Source organism: Poromitra crassiceps, assembly GCF_964638095.1.
Source record: "Poromitra crassiceps genome assembly, chromosome: 3".
NCBI lineage: Eukaryota > Metazoa > Chordata > Actinopteri > Beryciformes > Melamphaidae > Poromitra > Poromitra crassiceps.
In genome coordinates this window covers 48,281,415-48,306,451 of record NC_139625.1, presented here as the reverse complement: position 1 = coordinate 48,306,451, position 25,037 = coordinate 48,281,415, and the positions used below count along the sequence as shown (strand labels likewise).

The 25,037-nt window shown below is 42.3% G+C and overlaps 1 protein-coding gene across 2 annotated transcripts in view; it reads right to left on the bottom strand.

Annotated features, from left to right (window-relative positions):
• Positions 1-19,896, bottom strand: part of rcor1 (REST corepressor 1) — a 45,253-nt gene extending 25,357 nt beyond the window's left edge. For both annotated transcript variants that reach the window (XM_083632502.1, XM_083632503.1), the window contains exons 1-5: positions 19,271-19,896; positions 19,124-19,183; positions 15,149-15,229; positions 9,220-9,272; positions 898-1,059 (exon numbers count right to left, since the gene is read on the bottom strand). In XM_083632502.1, coding sequence (XP_083488628.1) covers positions 898-1,059; positions 9,220-9,272; positions 15,149-15,229; positions 19,124-19,183; positions 19,271-19,457 — 543 coding nt within the window. In that variant the 5' untranslated portion in view covers positions 19,458-19,896. The remainder of the gene's footprint in view (positions 1-897; positions 1,060-9,219; positions 9,273-15,148; positions 15,230-19,123; positions 19,184-19,270) is intronic.
• Between the last annotated feature and the right edge of the window lie 5,141 nt (positions 19,897-25,037).

Genomic DNA, 25,037 nt, shown 5'->3' with positions numbered 1-25,037 from the left:
TCTTTTACTTGTATTTATATGACCTTGGTCATATAAATGGTGACCAAGGTGACGATGGTCGATGCCATCGTCCATCGTGCCAACCCTAGTTAGCGGTTCTCTCATTGGTACTGGAGAAATTAAGAAAATAGATTTTCTATTTATAATTGCTGCTACATAAAAGTTGTCTTGCACATTTTATCTCACAAACTCCGTAAGACATGCCTATGTGTTTTTTTGCGATTTCCGAACGAGAAAAGAGATCCTCTTTTCCTCTGCTTTCTCTCTCTCTCAGGTGAGAGACAGGCAGCTGGCTGCCAACAAGGAGCTGCCTGATGACAGAGGGGAGGGGCTGGGCTGACAGCACACACACATCCAATAATCGAGAAAATAATCAACAGACAATGAGAATAATGGTTAGTTCCAGCCCTAACCCTGTCCAACGTCTCATTCATATTGTGTATGTGCTGTTCCAATGCTCCTCTGGAGCTATAGCTGCTCACACTGAGGGAACCGAGGTCTAGATGTCTGTGCTTCATTTTAACACGTCCCTGTAACCTGGAGGAAAAGACATCCAGTTGAATTCAATGTGTTCACTGTTCAGTTTTCTGTCACTCTGAAATACATCTTGTACATATTTCCCACTTTTTCCATCTTCTATCAGCCTTGGAAATGCAATCCAACAAACCTTTATGACTCTCATAATAATGTAATTATTTAGAACTAATCTATTGGATACAAATTTATACCATTATATCAAATGTATATCACTGACCTGACTGGCTCAACAAAGTCAGTCAACCCAATAGAAGTACATTGCTTTGAATTATAGATACTGTAGATAGATAGATAGATAGATAGATAGATAGATAGATAGATAGATAGATAGATAGATAGATAGATAGAGTATAAACAGACCATCTGCTGGATGCGGTGGAAGGTCTTGCCATGGAAGCTGAAGGCCTGTTCAAACAGAACTCTGTCCTCCACCGTCCACTCGTCTGGGAAGGGAGTGAAGTTTGGCAGATCAGCCAGAGACCTCTCCACACTGTGTTTGTGCCAAAACAGCATGCCGAGTGCCTGGGGGGGCAGAGACCTCTTCATATCACCATATCACTCATAAAATATTACACATTATTAATATTATTAGCCACGGGTACCGGCAGAGGTCCCGAGTAGACGTGACAGGGCCAGGATTTTTGGCTTATGTCATTATGGCCGATTTAATGGGCAAAAAATGCTAATTAGTAGGGGTGTCACGGTACGTGTATTCGTCCCGTGACGTCACGGTATGGGCGTCACGGTTCGGTGCATGTAGCTATACGATGAATACGTCATCAATACACACTCCGTTAATTACGTTTGTCATAATCGTCAATATCCAAATCATCTTGCGCTGTTTATGAACATTGCACATCAGAAAACATCGACAACTCACCCTAGCACCGTGTATTCAGGCTAAATATAGTCCATTTAACTTTCAGAAGCCTTTGCCCTCAACAAAGTTGAGTGGAAGCGTCTTGCGCAGTCATTCATTGCCATGTTATCTTTTATGGCTACGTGTTAGCTTGTGTGGCTAATGCGTTCAATGCTATAGCATCGGTCCTGCTGTCCTTCCTTGCCTGTGCTGAATGTCGGTCGAGTGGTTAACGTTATATGCCAGTTTTGTTTTATCTGACACAGCCTAAATACAACCATATTTTCATTTACTAGATCAAATACTGCCAAACTGCGCTGGTTTTATGAGATGCCATCGCTCCTTTGACTACACCTGCGCCTGGCCTGGTTTGTTTACTTTACATCCGGGCATTAGATGAGGGGGACTGTAGTGGCTGGTAAAGACGCAACAGTTCCACCCCACATTATTGTAATTTAATTATTAGTTTAACCGAGTAGGATTTTGGTGCCGACTAGCGAGGGTAGCGGATGTTTAAACGTTTAACCGACTAGTTGCCTGCATCTCCATAAGCAGTCGTAGAGCCAGCCCTACATAAAAATATAACGTAATGTAGAGGTGGGCGATATGACGATCTTAGATCGTTAACAATTAGAATGGGTCCATGATCTGCCTTTCCAGACAGATCGTTAGAATCGCGCTACATGCATTCATTCCATCATTTGCATTTCTATGTCTGAAAGACGCTTCCAAAGTTTTCCTCCCCTCCCCCTTTTCACTTAAAAGTGTGACTCGCGAGTGCAGCAGAGCAGCATGGAGGACGACAACACGGAGGGGGGGTTGGTTTGACACTAGTCTTCCAGTGCCAGCCGTAGATGATATCTACCTCCGTCGCTGTAAGCTTGATGACGTCGACGGTGGGTCTGACTACGTGAGACTAGTTTGACACCCACACTCTCCAGAGCAGAGAATTGTAGCCTATTCTGTAGCCTACTTGTCCTCTGCAGTAGACAGCAGCACTGTGCTCCAAACCGCACCAGAGCTTCTCCCCATGTTTAGAAAGTGATTAAGCGTTTTATTGAGTCATGTCTAGCAGGGTAACTGCAGCGGATAGTCGGACCTGATTCTACGGTTATAATGCACAGTTCATGTTTAGAAGAGGCTATACACACTTAAACAGGGCTCGACAGGACCTCCCGTCATCCCCCAAGTCTAAAGCACTCAGAAACAATTGAAAATGTTTTATTTTTGTATTTCCCCTGTCTTCCTATGTGAGAGATTTAGATTGACAGCGCCGCACGCTATGGCACAAGAGCAGGGTGTGAGAGAGAGAGAAAGACGCTACAAATTCCAAGATGCACCAGCGCGCACTGGCAGATTTTAAGGTGGGAAAATGCATGTAAATACACTCACTCTGGAGCCCTGATAGAACTCTCCTCAATGCCTAATTTGTTATTTATTAAAGTGTATCACTCAATACAAAAAATAAAGGCTTTGATAGAACCAAAAGCCTATGGCTCCTAGACTGCAGATAAAACACAATGACAAAAGCCATAGTAATTTAGACTCGGGTGTGCATAAACTACAGATTAAGAACTTCCTTTTTTAAATACAAAAATGTGAAATTATCGCTTATCAGACATGAGAAGCAGATATTTGTTGGTTATAGTATCAGCTGAAAAAAGCCCCCCAAAAGTCTATAAATTCCCCCAAAAATCTATAAATCCCCCCTATCTGAAGAACATAAGGGGTAGAGATGCGCGGATGAGCGTGTATGCATGAGCCATCTGCCCGCCATAAATCCGCGCAAATTATTTTGTACTATTTATAGATCCGCACCCGCTGTGCACCCGACATTTCACAACGCTATGAGCGATTTGGGTAGATGAACTTACTGTTTCTGCTGCCGTCGGTGCGATCGCAGCAGTTGACTCCAAATAAACTTCCATGCTGTATTATAATCCAGTCCAGCACTTGCCCATGTAGCATACTAGGCTAACACTAGGGCTGGGTATCGGTTCAAATTTCAAGAATCGATTCAATTCCAATTCACAAGGTTCCGAATCGATTAATCCCGATTCTATTAATTTCAAACTCGATTTGGTTAGTGATACTAAGACATGTTTTTTGAGCTGTAACCTGAATTACATGACTGTCCACTTATGGAACACCTTTTCATTTGATTTTTGTCATGACCATTTGGCCCACAATTAACAAGTGTTGCAGTGTAAACTACAACCCTGAACAACACAATACTGTGCTATGTGCTGCAAGTTGTGCAGACTCTCCAGTCAGCGTGACTGACCACCACCAGTGCTTTCTTTAGTAATGCAGTCAGTCACTACTCGATATCAAAACAAGAGATGAGGCTCCATTCGTCATTGTTTACATGTTTTCGTATATAGAGGCTTCTGTATTTCTGAACATGTCCATTAATGTGCATTGTCCTGTCACAATTTGATATAGCCTCTGTTGTTTTTAGGGCACGTGGAGAGTTGGCTGGTAATTCTAATGAATCCTTCAGTTGATTTTGTTTCAGTCCGGACGACTTCAGATAGCAGGAGACTGGCTCGCTGGGTGATGTCTCATCAACACAACGCAACACTTCACACACGGACCCGGTCGGCTGAACTGATCTTGCAAATCGCTTTGCTTTTGTCAAGCTCGTTTTTGTCTTTGAATCCGAAATTGTTCCAGACATATCTGCCTTTAGTTTTGCCGGCGCCGCCATGTTGCATGAGATCGCTTTGCGCTTGCAGGAAGAACGAGAGACAGAGGTGCGTTCGCGGACGGATGGACGGACGGATGGACGGACGGCGGACGGACGGACATATGAATCGATATCAAAGGATTAAAATAAAAATCGATTCAAAATCTGAGAATCAATTTTTTTTTTACCCAGCCCTAGCTAACGCTATAGCTTTACGTTTAGATCAAGACTGGATTGACCTGAATGGGAAAATAATAATAGCGCGTTGCGTCTTCTCTTCCAATGTGTCTTCAGTGGAGATTCCTGTTTGACGTTCTGGTGACATCATTGACCATATAAGGATATAATATAAAGAAGGCATCCCATCGCGTGGCTATTTGTTTACTACTGCCTTGCGTCCTTGGGGGTCCTTGCCATCTAACAATAGGCGGCTAACATGTGCCTGATGAAGAATTAAGCTTGGAACAGAGAAAGTGGAAGCAAGCAAGCTCAGAAGTCAAAATTGTGATCAACAGTGGAAAAAGGAGCTTCTTGGTTTCTTTTTAGAGAAAAATGTAATGCAGAAGTGTTGGTACACAGGTAACCTGCACAGGTTTACAATACAATGTACAACTTCAAAAAATAGGAGACACGGGCAAGAAAAACGCAACGCGTTTCAACCTCACTGGGTCTTCGTCAGGCTGTAGCCAGGCTGTTGCGTTTTTCTTGCCTGTGTCTCCTATTTTTTGAAGAATTAAGCTTAAAATACGTTCATAGACTAGATAACGTAATTAATATTAATGTTCCTCATTAATGATACATAATTTCACCCGGGCCGCAACCCATCCGCTATTAATCAGAATGTTTATTTTTATGCCTAAGTCTATGTTCACTGTTAGTGTTTACTGGTAGTGTATTAAAGGATGGCTTTACCGGTAATCAATAGGGGTGGGGGGAAAAATCGATTCACCTAAGTATCGCGATTTTTAATGTCACGATTTTTTGGATCGATCTTTTATTCCAGAATCGAAATTAAAAAAAAAAAAAAAAAAAAAAAAATTTTTTTTTTTTTTTTTGTTTTGTGCTTGCAGTCAGGCCACTCACTGAACAGCAGGCCAGGCGCCGCCTACTGGTTTACTAGTGGTTTTATTACTTTATTAGTTAGTCTGAAGTAATAATTACACTTCAGGGTTAAAGTGGGTGCATCTCATTGTAAAATTGGACTTCAAACGGCCCAAATCTGGCTTCAAACGGCCAAAATTTCACGCGCGTTGGCCCATATCGGCCTGGCCTGCTTGGTATCTAATGCCCGGCCTGAATTATGATCCCAGTCCGCCCCTGTTTTTAACTATATCGCCCAGCCCTACTCATGATATATAATATACAGTCTCTAGTGTATGATTCAACTTTTCCCATGTTCTAATCTAGTGTAAAAAAGCAAACAAACTGAAAAAATAAAAGAAAAAAATAAACAAAAATCGCAATAAATCGTAATATCGAATCGCAATAATCGTAGAATCGCAATACTTAAGAATCGCAATATAAATCGAATCGGCACCCAAGAATCGTGATAGTATCGAATCGGGAGATAAGTGAATCGCCACAGCCCTAGTAATCAACCCACTTTGTATCATATATAATCTCGGTATTATAAGCACATGGGCAGTGTTTTGCCTTCTCTCTCAGTTTACCTCATGGAGAAAATGCTCCTGGTCCTGTCAGGCAGAAACTCCGCCCCCACCAGCTGCAAGTCAGATTCGCCATGGATGTGCACATACTTAAAAAACAAAAATAAACAATAACAGCCGGCCTCGGAGCAGATTCTGCCTCTCCAGCAGAACTTCCGCAGCTCCGTTCTGACCATTGAGTTATATTAAATATGGAGAGATGATGGCTATCTCCGTCCAGCAGGATCGAGTGAAGCCAAAATCCGGCCAGATCAGTGAACCAGAGTCTGCGCAGTAGCTCCCTTGATTTAGAGCTCCCCGCCCCTCTGAACTTTCTTATGTAGAGCTGCTGTTTCTAGAATGCGCACAGTGCGTTGCGTATTTATATACAGTCTAGCTCTGTAAATATTGCAATTTAAGTTGTAATATTTTTTGTCTCGCCAAAAGTAACCAGGAAGATTCCCACTATGAGATCAGTTTATCAAAATGACGCCTGTACGAAAATCTGATTTTGGTTGTTGGAAATTTAGACCTGCTGTGCTGCGCTCTCAGCGCTCTCAGCCCGGACCAAAAGTGGAGGCATGTATGCTCCTCTCGGCCTCACTGGGGAAATTATCCGAAGCAGCCTAATGTTTCCGTGGCATTTTGATTAACTTTATGATTTAATTCCTTTCGGAGCAAATGTTGGTTTTACAAATCTAACCTTGACGCTTTACGCTACGTTGTTTACTGATAGGCTATAGTTGGGGTAGGGCAGCAACGTTGTAACGTTCCATTTAATATAGCTCAGTGGTAACGTTAGCCTAGCTGCCTAGTCTCGTCTCTGTTAACTATATCCTTACAACAGCTAAGAAAGGAGCTTGTGAAGAACGAACATCCCCACAGTCAAAGCACTTCCCTGAGATATCTATATAAAAACGTTTATTGCTTTACTACCAAAAATAAAACCTCCAGTGTCTGTATAAGCTAAGGCTAACCCGTTGGCGATTAGCTAATGGTGGTTGTGTACACTTGTGTAGGCCCCGTGTTGGTTATACCCAGGAGTTAACATTATAAAACACATTCCCTGGCATATGCAGGCAGTTGGACAACCTGGTAAGTTCTAAAAATATGTGTCTATTATTGTGTTATTCCAGCTATCGTTATCGGTTGTTAAGTTATATTAATATTAAGCCGATAAATAATGAAAAACAGCCGACTAGCACAAGCGGCTAACGCTAGTGCGAGCTTGCATGTTAAAAACCATTGTGTACCGATAACGTAGCTGGAACTAATAAAACACATATTCTCTGAACTTACTTCAGTCCCCAACCAACGTTACTTCCTCGCGTACCTTTCTCAAAACAATGTCCTTTTTATTGGATATGTCTGGTAGCCAACACAGCCACCCCGACCTCCAGGGAGCATTAGATAACAGAATGAAGCCGTGTGTCATGTCTATGACGATAGATCTATAATATGAACAGCCTGTCCAGCCAATGACGGCTTGACAGCTTGACAGCTGCCACAGCTGTCAATCATCCATTTGTATCCCTTTTTACATGTCAAATAACTACTTAAAAACAAACTGAACAGAAAAATGACCACTTGCACAGGCATTAGCATGATAATGACTATCTAAAATGATACAAACCACCTTTGGAAAAAAATTATCTGACGTATACTGTGATTATTTCGGTTGTGATTTTCCCATCCACTAACATGGGGAGGCGGGCCTTGTGACCTAATACTGGATTCAACCGCCAGAGCGGCGATCTAACATGCAGCGGCTTCACTGAACGGGACCAATGCTCAGTCCATCTTATATGTCCATGGTTTTGACGCATAAAACGCATCAGAACGGAGCGCTTTGGCAGAGGAAATGGGAGATCTCCATGAGGAAAACACAGAGAGGTAAACACTGTGCAATGTACTAATATTACGGAGTAATTTTGCTCTCACAATTATTATGATACAAAGTGGGTTGATTACCGGTAAAGCCATCCTTTAAAACACTACAGGGTCATGTTGTACCAATTTATGACACTAGGTGGAGGTAGTACTGTATTTTAAAAATAAATGCCACAGGTACAAGATAAATTAAAACAAACCTAAACATAGGCATTTGGGATTTTTATTTGCCTTTTTCTAGGGCTGTCAGCATTAACTCAAATTCCTTTTAACGCCACTATTTTTTTTTACGCGCAATTAACGCATGCACTTTCTTTGAGGTTTGAGCCTTGGTCCGACCCGTAGTTTGGGAAATCAGGAAGCAGTAACGTTGATAGCAAGCAGAAATAAACCCCCGTGAGCAGAAAAGGAGGAAGAAAATGGGTATAATGTTGGCAAGTTCAGCTTAAAATTGAGAAAATGTCCCACATTTTGGGTGAGAGGGCGCATCAGCGCGATCAGACTGTTGCAGAGAGAGAGAGACAGACAGACGGAGCGCGGGGGGGAGAGAGGCAGAGAAAGCGAGTGAGACAGACAGACAGACAGACAAGGCGATCAGACCAGAGTCAGAGAGAGACCGAGAGAGAAAGAGAGAGGGGGAGAGAGCTGACACACAGCTGCTCCTGTGCTCTTTTCTTCAGATGAACCAGTAGGCTAATTATGCAGCTTACTACAGTAGCCTATATGCTTCTACTTCACTATACAGTATGGTTCAGCATGCACACCCTTGAGGTTATTCTGAAGAATACTCTGGACAGTATTTGTCATTGTTCCAATAATAATAAACATATCAGCATAAAGCAAGCATATTCGTCTACTCCCATGTTGATAAGAGTATTAAAAACTTGAAAAATATCGGTTACTTTAAGGTAGATTTAGAACAGATAAAAAATTGTGCGATTAATTTGAGATTAATCACAATTAACTATAGACAATCATGCGATTAATCGCGATTAAATATTTTAATCGATTGACAGCCCTACTTTTTTCCCATTGTACCGAACCATGACCCCGAAACCGAGGTACGTACCGAACCGTGACTTCTGTGTACCGTGACACCCCTACTTAATTAGTGGCAAAAATTTGTCAACATAGATCAGCCCCATGGAGAGCTCCATTCATTAGCTACTGATGGAGCACACCTGAGTTTAGGAGAACAGCTGAGCAGAGTTAGAATCAGCCAGGGAAGTGGACTATGAAAACCCTCTGGGGGTGAGAGGAGAGGCCACATGCCAACTCTGTAAGCGAGGTCTGACTAAATGGCCAGTGATTGTGTGCTCCAATGGCAGAACTAATATTACCAAAACACTCTTCATATAACCATAGCAAACTTCTCATCATATACTAATAGAAACTACAACTATTTAAGAGAAGAAAACCCTACTTTAATAAAAATCCTTCAAGTAAGACAAGTTTGATTGTTTTAGAGAACATATAAAATAAAATTGTTTTGTTGACAATATAAAATATATATTAATTCTGTCTGCAGTTCAGTAATGAATAAACATGCAACCAACATGGAACATGCCACAAAGCAGCTGTTAGCATGACAGCGTTACCTGCTCCATGTTATAGCCGTGTTTCTCTTTGGCGATGGCGATGTACTCATCCACTGAAACACAACAGATCAATCATTATCAGACATGTTACAGACAACACGCATCATCATCATACATAGGGTGACCACTGACCAGATGATAATTGGCGAAATTCGGGACAGGGAATTGGGGGGGTGGTGGTCACAAGGGATTATCACAAACTACTCAGTGGAGGCTGAACTCTCCATCTGGTTTAAAACAGGTTGCAGCAGCTTTTTGAACATATATCTCAGCTCCATAAACAGTGTTTCCCCTACTTCCATATTTCAGCGCCGGCCCCCCGCTGCTCAAGTAAAAAAATACTATAGGAATATTATAGGATGACTATAGGAATATTATAGGAATACTGTAGATCGCTATTGCCAAATACAATTGTATTGACTCCTACTGGACAGGACAGGGCTAGGTAGGGCGCAGTATGAAAGCAAAATAAGACTAGAATGACCGCACCACGGATTTATGCCTCCGCCATTAGTTTATTCTTGAGGCCAAATCGCCATTTGAGGAATGAAATTCCGTCAATGTTGCGTTACAGAGCTTGGAAATTGGGTGTGTGAGGTCACATTGACCTTGAACTTTGACCACCAAAATGTAATCAGTTCATCCTTGAGTCCAAGTGGACGTTTGAGGCAAATTAAATGAAATTCCGTCAAGGCATTCCTGAGATATCGCGTTAACAAGCTTGAAAATGGCATTCGAGAGGTCACAGTGACATTGACCTTTGACCTTTGATAACCAAAATGGAATCAGTTCATCCTTGCTCCCAAGTTGACATTTGAGCCAAATTGGAAGAAATTCCATCAAGCCGTTCTTGAGATATCGCTTTAACAAACTTGGGAATGTCATTTGTGAGGTCACAGTGACCTTGACCTTTGACCACGAAAATCTAATCAGTTCATCCTTGAGTCCAAGTCGATGTTTGAGGCAAATTTGATGAAACTTTATCAAGGCATTCCTGAGATATCGCGTTAACAAGCTTGAAAATGGCATTCGAGAGGTCACAGTGACCTTCACCTTTGACCACCAAAATCGAATCAGTTCATCCTTCAGTCCAAGTCCATGTTTGAGGCAAATTTGATGAAATTCCGTCAAGGCATTCCTGAGATATCGCGTTAACAAGCTTGAAAATGGCGTTCGAGAGGTCACAGTGACCTTGACCTTTGACCACCAAAATCTAATCAGTTCATCCTTGAGTCCATGTCGATGTTTGAGGCAAATTTGATGAAATTCCGCCATGGCATTCCTGAGATATCGCATGAACAAGCTTGAAAATGGTGTTCGAGAGGTCACAGTGACCTTGACCTTTGACCACCAAAATCTAATCAGATCATCCTTGAGTCTTCATCCTTGAGTCTAAGTGGATGTTTAAGGCAAATTTGATGAAATTCCGTCAAGGCGTTCCTCAGATATCGCGGTAACGAACATCGTACGGACAACCCGGATCCATAATGCCTCCGGCCTGGCTATCGCCGGCAGAGGCATAAAGATATTGTGGGAGATACAGGGCTTAAAATTCACTTTGCAAACTGGGGGGGAATTCCCCCTTATGTTCTTCAGATAGGGGGGATTTCTAGACTTTGGGTGGGGATTTTTTCAGCCGATACGATAACGGGTAAATATCTGCTTCTCCTGTCCGATAACAGATACGATACCCAATAATAATTTCACATTTTTGTCTTTACTTAACCTGTAGTTTATGCACACCTGGGGTATTATTGCGTGTTGTGTCTCTTGTTGTTTTTGCACTCATATGCCCTGTTATATTTGTACTAGGGGTGTGCCACCTTAGGCACCTCACGATTCGATTCGATTACGATTAAGGGTGCTACGATTCGATTATTAAACGATTATTACGATTATTACGATTAATCACGATTTTCGATGCATCTTTTTCACCAAACAGGATTTTTTTTAAGCAAGGTATATTTGTCAGTATCCATTAATTAAAGTAAACAAACAAATGTACCTCCATTATCTTCAGTTGCAACTGAAGTCCACGCATCACTCATCAGTCTCAACATATACAGTGTGACATAGGGCTAAATACACAGTCAGTCTTCAGCTCATTGAAGCACTTACATGCATAATGTTGGGTTGGCGATTTGGCTCTCAAAGGAAAAGCAGTGGGCCCTCCTTGTCTAATAGTAGAGCCTAATTCACACCCTATCATATTATTATAATTTCTTATATTAGTGTTTCTCAACCTTTTTACACAAGTACCTGAGAAATTATGTATGTAAAAAAAAATGTATGAGAGGGAGGGGCCCCCGCGTACCACCAGTGGTACCTGTACCACAGGTTGAGAAGAGAACCACTGTCTATTTATGTAGAAAAAGTTAGCCCCCGCTGTAAATATTTAAGCCCCCCCTTAGCCCCCCCAGGCACAATTGGCTGGAGCCGCTACTGGTACCATGGAGTGACAATAAAAATCTTGAATCTTGATATGAGTGTTTTAGTAAAGTGTATCACTCAATACAAAAAATAAATGCTTTAATACAACCGAAAGCCTATGGCTGCTTAGTCTCCAGATAAAACACAATGACAAAAGACATAGTAATTATACTCTTATTCGGGGATTTTTTCAGCCGATACGATAACGGGTAAATATCTGCTTCTCCTGTCCGATAACAGATACGATACCCAATAATAATTTCACATTTTTGTCTTTACTTAACCTGTAGTTTATGCACACCTGGGGTATTATTGCGTGTTGTGTCTCTTGTTGTTTTTGCACTCATATGCCCTGTTATATTTGTACTAGGGGTGTGCCACCTTAGGCACCTCACGATTCGATTATTCGGGGATGCAAAGTCATGGATAGTTAAAAATGTGACAGATACCAGGGCAGACACAAATCATTCACTTAAGTGCCCTATTTTGGGATGAAAAAGGTGACTCACTGTTACCTAAAGGTGACTAGTCAGGGCTCGACGTTAACTTTTAAAAGTGGTTGCCGGAGGGGCAACCTGGCAAGAGCTTTTGGTTGCCCGAATAAAAATATGGTTGCCCAAATAAAAATATGGTTGCCATTTTTAGTCGCCTTATATTTTGAGTAATTAAGATACTATGCAGTCATAAGCCGGCTTAATAATGACGATGTGACAGAAAAGTAAGTATAATAGTCTATAGTATATAGTATTAGGCCTATTCAGTGCGCGCAGCGGGTGTAGTAGTAGTAATAATGATAATAATAATAATACATTTGTGTAATTTCATTCACAAATTCAAGGTTTAGTAACACCCTTAACAGTCACTGTGGGATTGAAGGACACCTTTTGAAATGTGTCTCTCTGGTGTTAGAAGACCACCTTATTAACTGAATGTTTCTGTATTAGAAGAATAACTAACTGAATGTTTCTGTGTTAGAAGAATAATGCCATATTAACTGAATGTCTCTCTGTTAGAACAACACCATAATGTAGGCCAGTGGTTCCCAAATGGTGTGCCTACTAGGCACACTGGTGGCTTAGGACAAGTCCAGGTGTGCCTTGGGATTTTGCATTATTGCAATTGCAAATTGTAAAACTATACAAAAAGTGGGTGTGTTGCTGCTTTGATGTACGGTAGTAATTTTGCAAAGTTTCAAATGAATTCCTAGAGTAATATATTTTGTCAAATTTTATTTGACATTAGTAAATAAAAAACATTTAGAGTGATAAGAGTAATAGAGGCTATTTTGCACAGATAGACTTAGGCTATATAGGTGTGCCTTGAGATTTTGTAGTGCCATTTGGTGTGCCATGGGCACAAAAAGTTTGGAAACCACTGATGTAGGCTATCTCTATGTATCTCTTAATACAATATTTCTCTTTACACTCTTTACAAATTATATGTACATTGCAATCTTCACTACATCCTGTGATATCAGTCATTGTTTGAGACAGGTTATTTATTTTGTTGTGAAACATTACAGTCACTCAAAGGCCACACGCGTGTGGTTTACCGACGGCTCCTGAAGGCGTCATGCAGGACTGGAGAGGATGCAGCTGCAAGTGTTTGTCTGCTCTCAACTCCGTGAATCTCGCTTTAATCTTCATAACAGCGGCTCATTACCCGCTGTACACGACATGCACTAGTTCTGCAGAATCACTCGCGGGTCTCTCCTCCTTTTACAGACTCTCTCACTAATCTCACCGCTGTTTACATGCTTTTCAGACTAGAACTAGCTAACACGCTAGTTATACTTAGCTTAACTGTTAGCTATAGCTCTCTCCCTCTCAGTAAGATGTTCATGTTCATGTTCGTTACGCCCCTAACATTCATGTATATTTGCTGGAGGGGGAGAAATCTCCCGCTAGTGTTGATGTCCAGTGTGATGGCAGAGACATTGGGAAATGTGCGTTTGTTGCGTCGCATGTAACGTTAATTAGACGAGGAATCCCGTGGCAGAGACACTGGGAAATGTGCGTTTGTTGCGTCGCGTGTAACGTTAATTAGACGAGGAATCCCGTGGCAGAGACACTGGGAAATGTGCGTTTGTTGCGTCGCGTGTAACGTTAATTAGACGAGGAATCCTGTGGCAGAGACACTGGGAAATGTGCTGTTTGTTGCGTCGCGTGTAAGACAAGGAATCCCGTTAATCACCTGTCCGAGTCAGTACTCGTTAAACACACCGCACGTGCAGCATGCAGCAAGTAGGTTCCGACTGGTAATTAGTAACATCGGTCCGATTGTAACAGCAATAAAATATCACATATATGTCACTCACAACAAGTATTAAAACATATTTATTTGGTGTATATTTTGCTGTTTGTTGCTGTACATATTTTTTTGCATGTTAAAACGTGGTTGCCCCTGGGGCAACCAAAGGCCAAGAAATGGTTGCCCAATTTTTTTTTGGGTTGCCCGGGGCAACCGGGCAGCCGTTAATGTCGAGCCCTGCTAGTTTGCATCCCTGCTTATTCTCTTATTCTTATTCGCTTCAGGTTATATTATTTTAGTACGGCGATTTTCTCTTTGCAAATGAGGCAGGCGGCATTCCCTTTGAACTCGACGAAAAAATAATCACTCTCCCACTTCTCCTGAAACTGTCTGTGCTCGTCATCAACCTTTCTTTTGCCTTTTGACAGCGACATGTTCACTTCTCAACAAAAGACAACATCTTAGCGTGCAAATGTAATGTAGTAATATCCTCTTCACACACGAGGACCACTTTTATGAGTTTTGAAGCTTTTACGTGCCGTTAAAAGGGCGGCTAGCTAGCAAACGGCTAAATGAGACTACACTGTTGAGTCGATGGGGATATATACGTCAATAACGTCACCACTTCAAAGGACGAACACGGAAATTCTCTTTCCCTCTCCTGGTTCAGCCCGGGGTAATCAGTGCACATCAACAACAGTCCAGGTTGAGTGCTGACGTGACGTGGAAGCCTATGCGACAGTGTGTAGTTCTGGATTAGCTTAGCTCGAGCTTTTTACTTCTAGGGCTCGCATTTACGCTACAAAACTCATGAAAGTGGTCCTCATGTGTGAAGATTATCCGACTGAACTCTGGTTCACATTTGATTAAGCTTGCCTTGCCCAGAGACCTTATTTGAAGCATCGCGGCAAAAACCCATTCAAAAATCCCATAGACAGAGACAGTGAAGAACCAGGAAGTCCGGGACTTCCGCGTTCGGACTACAAAAATACGTCATCCCTGCGGCTCTCTATAGGCTAAGTTCAGAGCAGCATTTTTAAATATTACTATGTCACCAAGTCTCATCAGCATTTTTGTCTTCAAGTCAAGCGAGTCTCACAGCTTGTTCATATTATCTATCACTATAACGGTTAATTTTTGGGACAAACAGGGCAGGATTCAGGATCCTTGGGCAACTGCTCGTAATTCGGGACTGTCCCAGATTTTTCGGGATGTCTCATTATCCTACTGTCAGTAGTCTTCTTCTTACATTGTGTTTCAGACAGAGAGTTGCTGGGGATCCAAACCAACATGCCGAGGTTTTCTCTGTCTTGAGCTGCCTGGGCCACTTCTGCAACACACACACACACACACACACACACACACACACACACACACACACACACACACACACACACACACACACACACACACACACAAAAGTTGTCACAGAGTGTTGGTACTGCAGGTTGTTGTTATTTGGGGCATTATTAATATAATTTATCTTACTAACATTATTAGTTTCACTAGCATTATTAAGGTACAGTAGTAAGATTAGTGTTTTTAATCATGCAGCTTGTTCTCCTGGCTTGCTCCCAACAGCACTTACTGGACAGACTGGTTAACTGACTGGCAATAGATCAACATCACTGGTCTGTCTGGTTCAATTCAGAAGAAAGCTTAATTTCGGATAAATTTACAATATTAATATTCAGATATTTTATTCAATTTCTTACATTCGTTATTTCCAATGACGATCAAATTCTTAAATGTGCAACTTTACCAGGAGGATAAAAATTATTATGAGACCAACAGAGTGATAAATATCATAATTCAAATCAGTCAGGTCAAGTTTATTTGTATAGCCCTAATTCACAAGCATGTCTCAGAGGGCTTTACAGAGAATAATTCATCTGATAATATAGAAATCTGCACTGAAATAAACTGTTTATTTCAGTGCAGATTTCATGTTTAACACGTTCACTGCCGTTGACGAGTCAACTCGTCAAGCAGAAACCAACGGTTGACTGCCAATGACGAGTCAACTCGTCAAAAAAAAAAAAAAAAAAAAAATTGACGGTGGGACGTGGATCAAACCCTTTTACGTCTCCTATAAAAATATGGGAGCCACCGAATGTGTACAACCCATTCCACCGACCCACTAAGTGGCGACAGTGCTCTCCAGACTAGAGAAAGCGAGCCAAAACTGCAGGGAAAAGCGTGAGGAAACCATTCTCATACTGTAGAATGGTTTGGCGAAAACGCTTTCGCGCTGGCGCACAACGGTGGCGCACAACGGTGGGGGGTTCCAAAAATAGACTGGGTGGAACACACTTTGAAACACGCAGCATAAAGCCCAGAATCGCAAAAGCTTCATCAAAGCTCTCAACCGAAACCCCAAGAAACGAGCGAGCCCCATCCAGGCTCGCCCGACGAGGGGCCGCCAGGCAGCAGACAGGCAGCAGAAACTCGCTTGTGACACACCCGCTGCAGAGCCAAGGAGGGAGGAGGAGAACGGCCACGGAGGGAGGAGTTTGAAGGAGAGGGGGGTGCGGGTGCTGTTATGGAGGAAAATACTGTTCAGAACAAATTGTTTAGATGTCTGATGTCAAAAATAAATGGTTAAAGTGACTGTTCTATCGAATTTCACAAAAAGGCATTTTTCTCACCTTTCATTTTCAGACGCTGAAACCATGCTGTATTCAACTGCTAATGCCTACATAACTACTAACTCTACAAACTAACTCTTTTAGACAGAGAAAACACACATTCTATTAGTTCTTTTGAGATATTTTGTGTTCACAAAATCCTAACAGAAAAGAATCCTCGGCTCTTGAAAAATGAGCCAGAATCCTCAAAAAAAACCTTGGCAGAAGCTACCTACAGTAAAAAAAAAAAACTGTTGGCAGTGAATGTGTTAAAACAGAATGAATTAGGGCTGGGCAATATGGACCAAAAATCATACCTGTGTATTTTCAGGCTGAATGGCGATGCACAATATATATTGGTATTTCCTACCAAGTGTGGGCTAAATGTTCAGTTGTAGGTCAAAGCCACATGTGAGATGTAGGGCTGGGCGATATGTACAAAAACAAATACCACAATATTTTTTGACCAAATACCTTAACACGTTCACTGCCATTGGCGAGTTGACTCGTCAAAAAAAATCCAACGGTTGACTGCCATTGACGAGTCAAGTCGTCAAAAAAAAAAAAAAAAAAAAATTGACGGTGGGACGTGGATCAACGCCCCCCACGTCTCCTATAAAAATATGGGAGCCACCGAACGTGTACAACCCATTCCACCGACCCACTAAGTGGCGACAGTGCTCTCCAGACTAGAAAAAGCCGAGCCAAAACTGCAGGGGAACGTGCGAGGAAACCATTCTCATACTGTAAAATGGATTGGCGAAAACGCTTTCGCTTTCGCACATTATCGCGCTGGGAGCTGGCGGGGGGGGATTGCAAATTTGCATAATAGATTATGCGTGCAACACACTTTGAAACACCGGCAGAAAGCCCACAATCGCACGCAGCTTCATTCCAGCTGAGCTCACAACCGAAACGACTCAAGGTGCTCTTATACTCGAGCAAAGCTCCGTGGGGGTGGGGCCCCGCGAGTCTCCGTGAGTCACCGTGTAGACCTCGCGCTGGGGGTGATGCCATTATACTCAGAAAGTGATCAGCATGTATTGTACAATGGTGAGAACAGCCCGTGAAAAGTCGCAATGAAACTGTGCAGTACTGAGTGCGCATTCACTCTCAAACGACCGCACATCAGCACATGAAGGACTCACCAAACTTGTTTTTACTGAAAGCCGTTTTTACTTCTCAGCCCTGATAGCCTACTATTCTGTGCTGCTTTTAATCTCTCTCAATAATGCTCTCAACACAACACATTTACTTGGTGAAATTACTAAAAACGAACAGTTGCAAATCAAAGTTTATAGCCTACCACATGGGTCAAGAAATGTGGCGAAAACACAGCTCAGTGTTCAGGGTTCAGTGGCTCGAAAGCGGACATGTTTGGAGAGAAGCTCGCGCTGTTAGAAAAAAAATCAGGCACAACGCGAGCGCCCGACAGAGCTAGCAAATAACCACGCCCAACAAATTTACGTAATTTGACGCGCCCGCCCCTCGCTCCACCCCCGCACCCTTCACGGCAGGGTGAGCATAATTCAGCCTTCATGCAGACTCGCCCAAAGAGCAGCCGCCAGCAGCCAGGCAGCACAGAGAGGCAGAGCCTCGCTTGTACCGCTGCAGCCACGGAGAGAGGAGAACACACACGGAGGGAGGAGTTTGAAGGAGAGGGGGGTTTCCTGCTGCTATGGAGGAAATTACTGTTCAAAACTATTGTTTAGATGTCTGACGTCTTACTGATGCCAAAAATAAATGGTTAAAGTGACTGTTCTATCGAATTTCACAAAAAGCCATTTATCTCAGCATAAATTTTCAGACGCTGAAACCATGCTGTATTCTACTGCTAATGCCTACATAACTACTAACTCTACAAACTAACTCTTTTAGACAGAGAAAGCACACATTCTATTAGTTCTTTTGAGATAATTTGTGTTCACAAAATCTTAGCAGAAAAGAATCCTCGGCTCTTGAAAGATGAGCCAGAATCCTAAAAAAAAAACCTTGGCAGAACCTACCTACAGTATTGAAAAAACGGCTGGCAGTGAATGTGTTAATATCGATATTGCAACAATATTGTAGGGATGACAGTTGGTGCTTTCACAAAATAAGGTAACAGTCTGGTAAGTTCAGAAAATGACATCACATTTACTGTAATGCAGCCTTTCAAACCAGGAAGACAACACTTATGTCACCATATTACCATCCAACATCTAAGACCATATCTAGTCTCATATCACCATATTGATGTAACGTAATATCGATATATTGCCCAGGCCTAGCATGAATAATAATAAATCTGTCAATGTACACAACTCATGATCTGTTTATGGACTTTTACACTGTGTAAAAGCACAAACACAAAATCTGCTGCCTGGAATCAACTACTTAAAACTCTGCATCATCACCTCCATCTACTGGAAACGTGAAATAAAGGCAGTAAAGCCTATCTACAGTAGAAATATGGCATGGCAGACCAATCAAACGTTATCCAACAAACACAGGTGTTAGAGAATGTTTGATTGGTGTGCCACGGGCTTAATAGGGGCAGAGTAAAGAGGGTTGTTCGAGGCTATCCTCTGCTTTAGCGGCTCTAAGTTATTTCTTACCGGGGTCATAATCAGGAACAACGGCCTGATATTGCGGTCCGACCCTCATGCCCCCTCCACCTGCACACACAAATAAACATTAGTACACAGAATAACAGAGAAATACACACAGAGTTCCACATCATCAAAGAGACCGAGGCTACCCACCATGCTCGTCGTCGCTGCTGGAGCCTGAGCTTCCTTCTTCCCAGCAGTTGTTGTTGTTGTTTCCGTTAGCAGACAGACTCTTACTGTGTGTTGTTGTGTTGCTGTTGTTGTTTGTGTTGTTGTTTACCGGGTTTCTGCCCCGCCGCTTCCCGGACAACTCGGGGTTTTTCTCCAACATCGCCGGCATGACGGGACGAGAGAGTTCAGCTCCACCAGCAGGCTAGCTGTTAGCTGCTAGCCTGTTAGCTAGCCAGCTAACTGAACGAGCCGCAGCTAAGCTAACTATAGCTAACTAGCCAACAAGCTAACTGGTTGGATAATGAACTGAGAGCCGTTAAGGTGCCTGTGTGGAAAGCTGGAGCGCTAAAAGTGTGTGTCGGGGCTGACAGAGAAGCAGCTGGAGTTTCTGACCTCAGATCAGCTTCAGCACAAACTACGTTAGCTCTGTGAAAAGTTACAGAACAGCCAGAGCAAACCAGTTAAAACCAGATAAAACCGCAAAAAACAACTTCTCTCATCAGATAAACAAAAAATCACGTCCTCTGATAGAAACTCCACGTCTCACTCCGCCATGCTGCTCTGAAATAAAGCTGTGTGTGTGCTAAGTGAAGAGCCAAGCTGCTGCTGCTGCTGCTGCTGCTGCTGCTGGAAGGAGCCACAGCCAGAGACAACACGGACAACACACAGAATAAAATAAAATAATAACATACAATAAAAACCAAAAACATACTACTGACCAGACAGGCAGCTAACACATGATAAAATAAAACCATACTGACCAGACAGACAGTTACCGCAAGATAAAATAAAAATAAAAACATAGCCTACTGACCAGATAGGCAGCTAACACAGGATAACATATAATATAATACAATACAATAAAGTGAAATAAAATTAAAACTCATTGACCCGTCAGGCAGCTACAGAGAGGATACAGTGTGTTTGTATAAAAACATTGACCCGTCTGGCTGGCAGGTAGGCTAGTAGCCTACAGCCCAAATAAAATAAAAGTATGACATATGAGTGTGAGATGAGGTGACATAATAACATGACATGATGACACAATCGAGGACATAGATATAACGGAAGCGTGTCCTGCATCGCACAATATTTTTACAAAACTTCTGTTAAAATTGTGCTTCAAACACTGCTACAATGATCATGTCATGTTGCTAGATATCTATGAGCAGGGGAGGCTAACAGTAGAAGCTAACTGCTAGCTAGTGAGTTATAGCCTACTGTAGGATGATGATTGACCGATTGGATGTGGTATTAGAATCATGTTTTTATTTCACTTTAACTGCTCTGCTCTCACACACAGCTCATATCTACTCCATATATATAGGCATTGTGACATCATCAGTGATGTCATAGTGATGTCATAAGAGCAAAATCATCTTATGACATAGGCATTGTGATATCATCAGTGATGTCATAAATCATCTTATAGGCTATAAGTGGGTGACATCCCTTAAGCCAATAGAGTAGGCAAGGCCACGCAGCGGCCGAGCTGTGTATGGAGCTGCAGGGCGGGCAATTCCAGCGGCTGAGTTAGCGAGCCTGCGCAGGTGCAGCGGGCAAGCCTAGGAATCGAGTGTGCGTAGCGCACGAGATGCCTAGTATGAAGTGATGATATGTTGCAGTCAGGCAAGAGAGGAGGGCAGAGGGCAGTGCGAAGCAGAGTGAAGCAGTGAACTGTGGGGACGTCTTCCTTCAGGAGCTTCTACAGAATCACAATCAGCTTTATTGGCCAAGTATGTACACATACAGTACAAGGAATTGGGCTCCAGTTTGCTTTGCTCTCAAGGTACACACTATAGGTCAATGGTACACACATACAGAAAAAGAAAGAAAGAAAGGTATGTAGCCTACAAGTCAAAAACAGGCAAGGCAAGAAGGGTACGCCTTTCGGCATATGAGCCGCTGCTCATATGCCCTGTTATATTTGTACTATGTTGTAAACGGAGTCCACAGCACAAGAATTTCACACGTGATACTTGTACCATGGAGTGACAATAAAAAAATCTTGAATCTTGAATCTTGTATCTTGAATCTTGAATCTTGTACATTTAGACATTAGCAAAAATTTACAGTATCTACTATAATAAGTGTGGTGTAAAGTGTCTATTTTAAACAGCCTACGTATATTATGAAGGAATGTACGTACAGTAAATGTGTAAATATGCCACATAGGTTGTAAACAAAGGCTTATGTTTCCAGATATTCCAGAAAAACCTACATCAAATAGCGAGTGTGTGGCATTTGCACAGTAATTTAACACAGTAACAGTATTCCACAGTAATGTATGTAAGCCAAGTGTTCAAGTGGCTGGTTTAAGTCTTCATCAGAGTAAACTGTTTGGTAACGCTTTAGAATACAGCCCGCAAATACGCATGTAGTTATAGTATAACTACGGGGTACAAGGAGTGTAGTTATAGTATAACTACGGGGTACAAGGAGTGTAATTATAGTATAACTACGGGGTAGGCTACAAGGAGTGAATTTAGACTTTAACTAGAGGGTAACAAGATCTGTAGTTATAGTATAACTACGGGGTACAAGGAGTGTAGTTATAGTATAACTACGGGGTACAAGGAGTGAATTTAGACTTTAACTAGAGGGTAACAAGATCTGTAGTTATAGTATAACTACGGGGTACAAGGAGTGTAGTTATAGTATTGTCCAAAAAGTCAGTGACTACTAGTCACGACTAGTGAGCACTCTCAAAAAAGTTTCAAAAGCTTTGACGCCTTACTACTTTCTGACAAGGATTTCTGTGAAAAAATCTCTAATTCTATTGATACCTTCTTACTTACCAATAGAGCTGAATCAGTGTCTCACTCACTGCTATGGGAGACCTTGAAAGTTGTTCTGCGTGGTGAAATTATTTCCCATGTATCCCATCTGAATAGAACGCAGAAAAAACGACTACAAGATCTTACTAACAATATTCTTCAGCTTGATTCTGAATATGCCATAAATCCTTCTCCCGGACTATATAAAAAGAGACTAGATTTACAAGCTGAATTCAACTTTTTATCCACAAAGAAAGCAGAACATCTGTTACAACATTCCCAGGCTCAATCATATGAATATGGAGACAAGAACAGTCGGCTATTGGCACACCAGCTCAAACGCCAAGCAGCCTCTCGACTGATACCTCAGATAAGGGACAGTTCTAACAATCTGGTCTCCAAACCTCAAGACGTTAATAAAGTCTTCGAGTCTTTCTATTCTTCCCTCTACAAATCTGAGCCTCCTGCCAATAGAAGGTGTATGGACAATTTCTTAAATGGCTTGGAATTCCCATCTATTGACCTCGAGCTGGCTAACGAGCTGGATAAGCCATTAGATATTGATGAGATCATAGAGGCTATCAAAGCTATGCAAAGTAGTAAGGCGCCAGGCCCAGATGGGTATGGAACAGGGTTTTATAAGAAGTTCTGTGGTAAGCTTGCTCCACTTATCATGGAAATGTTTAATGAGTCCTTGCGAAATGGGTTGCTGCCACTTACACTCACCCAAGCATCAATCTCCCTCTTACTTAAAGGCCGGGTTTTCCGTGGGGAATATGAATATATATTAAATCTCACGCCCCTAAGGTTTTAGAATCCGTTGAAATTTTTGAAATTGGTTGTTTACAGCCTGAGATATCACCAGAAATCCACTCTGTGTGTGTGGGGGGGGGGTGGTGGGGGGGGGGGTGCGGGGACTCGAAATACTACATTTCCCACAATGCACTGGGCTCGCGTGGCCTTCGTTTCCATGCCCACCCCTCAGGCGTTTGGCTGATATCAAACTCCAGTAGGTGGCGGTAATGCACATATATGTTTGCCAACCGCCATAAAACTCAAAGAAGAAGAAGACATGGAGAGAAGACATGGAGAGAAGAAGAAATAAATCGAAAATAAATCCAAAAATCAATTGCCTCCAAATTGCACCAAATGTAAACGGTAGTATATATGTCGGGAGATGTCTTCATAAAAAAAATTTCATGCATTTTAAGGCATTTTCGTAGGAGTTACGCGCATCTGATGTTGTAACTATTTTCTGTAAAAATGTGTAAAAACGGGTACATTGCTCAGCGTTGATTTCGTTACTTCAACCCACCTACTACTAGATGTAAAATTTGACGAGCTTTCCAATGCCGCCAGTCCCGTGTCGATTAGTGCTTCCGTTCCCGAGATAATGGTCTCTTTGCAAGGAACTATGGGAAGCTAATATTAGCTACAGCAGGCTAGGCGGTTGACAAGATGGCTGCGTTTTTGTTTTGGTCAAGGCCTCTGAAGGGGCGTGGAGGACCTCTAGAGGCGGGACCATGGCCAACAACAGTTGTAGTTCATAGGTGCACGACTTCCGCAAGGCGGACTTAGGCCAGATGACGCGAAACGCGTCGGCTGGCCCAAAAAATATGTGAGAGATGCTTGATATCTCTGGCAGTGAATATCCAATTTCAAAAATTTCAACGGATTCGAAAACCTTAGGGGCGTGAGATTTAATATATATTCATATTCCCCACGGAAAACCCATCCTTTAAAAAAGATAAAGATCCTACAGAATGTGGGTCATTTCGCCCAATCTCGTTAATTAATACTGAGGCCAAAATCCTTGCTAAGGTGATGGCCAGACGTCTTGAAAATACTCTTCCTCAGATTATTTCTGAGGACCAAACTGGCTTCATTAAAGGTCGCCATTCATTTTCTAATATTAGAAGACTATTAAACATTATCCATACTTCAGACCCTTCTCTGCCTCCAGAGGTTGTTATATCACTGGATGCGGAGAAGGCGTTTGACCGCATAGAATGGGAATACTTGTTCACCGTCTTGCGGAAATTCGGGATCGGTGACACATTTATTTCATGGGTCAGGCTGCTTTATTCTGCCCCCTTAGCTAGTGTTGCCACTAACTCGATGCATTCTCCCTATTTTCCACTCTCCAGAGGGACACGCCAGGGTTGCCCCCTGTCTGCATTATTGTTCGCCGTCGCGTCCGAACCCCTTTCGATAGCGCTCAAGTCTTCCCACCGTTTTCACGGTATCACCCGCTATGGAGTCGAACACAGGGTTGCTCTTTACGCTGATGACCTTCTGCTTTTTTTGACGGACCCTGTTGCCTCCATCCCTCACGTTGAGTCTATTCTGAGAGAGTTTGGCTCTTTCTCAGGCTATAAGCTGAACTTTCATAAGAGCGAATGTTTTCCAATAAACAACTCGGCCTTACAAATCAAACAACCCTCAATCCCCTTTCGTTTGTCACCATCTGGTTTCAAGTATTTAGGCATAAAGATTACCCGCACTCTAACTTCTCTTGTCAAAGCTAACTTTTCCCCTTTGATCGCTAACATGAAAGCAGACTTTCAGCGTTGGAGCAGCTTGCCCCTCTCGCTCTCAGGAAAAGTACAATGTGTCAAGATGAACATTCTGCCCAAATTTCTGTATGTTTTTCAATGTCTCCCTCTTTTTTTACCTAAGTCATTTTTTCGCACAGTCGACCAGGCAATTTCCACTTTCATATGGGGAGGAAAAATCCCTAGAATTAGCAAAATCATCTTACAAAGACCTAGGACGACTGGTGGTGTTGCACTCCCGAACTTCATGCATTATTATTGGTCTGCAAATATCCAAAAACTTATTTTTTGGCTCAAATCCCCTGAAACTAACTGGTGTGATTTAGAAGCACAATCATGTCGCTCTTCTTGTTTGGCAGCTTTGGTATACTCTTCTCTCCCCCTCTCTCCCTCTCGGTACTCTTCAAATCCTGTTGT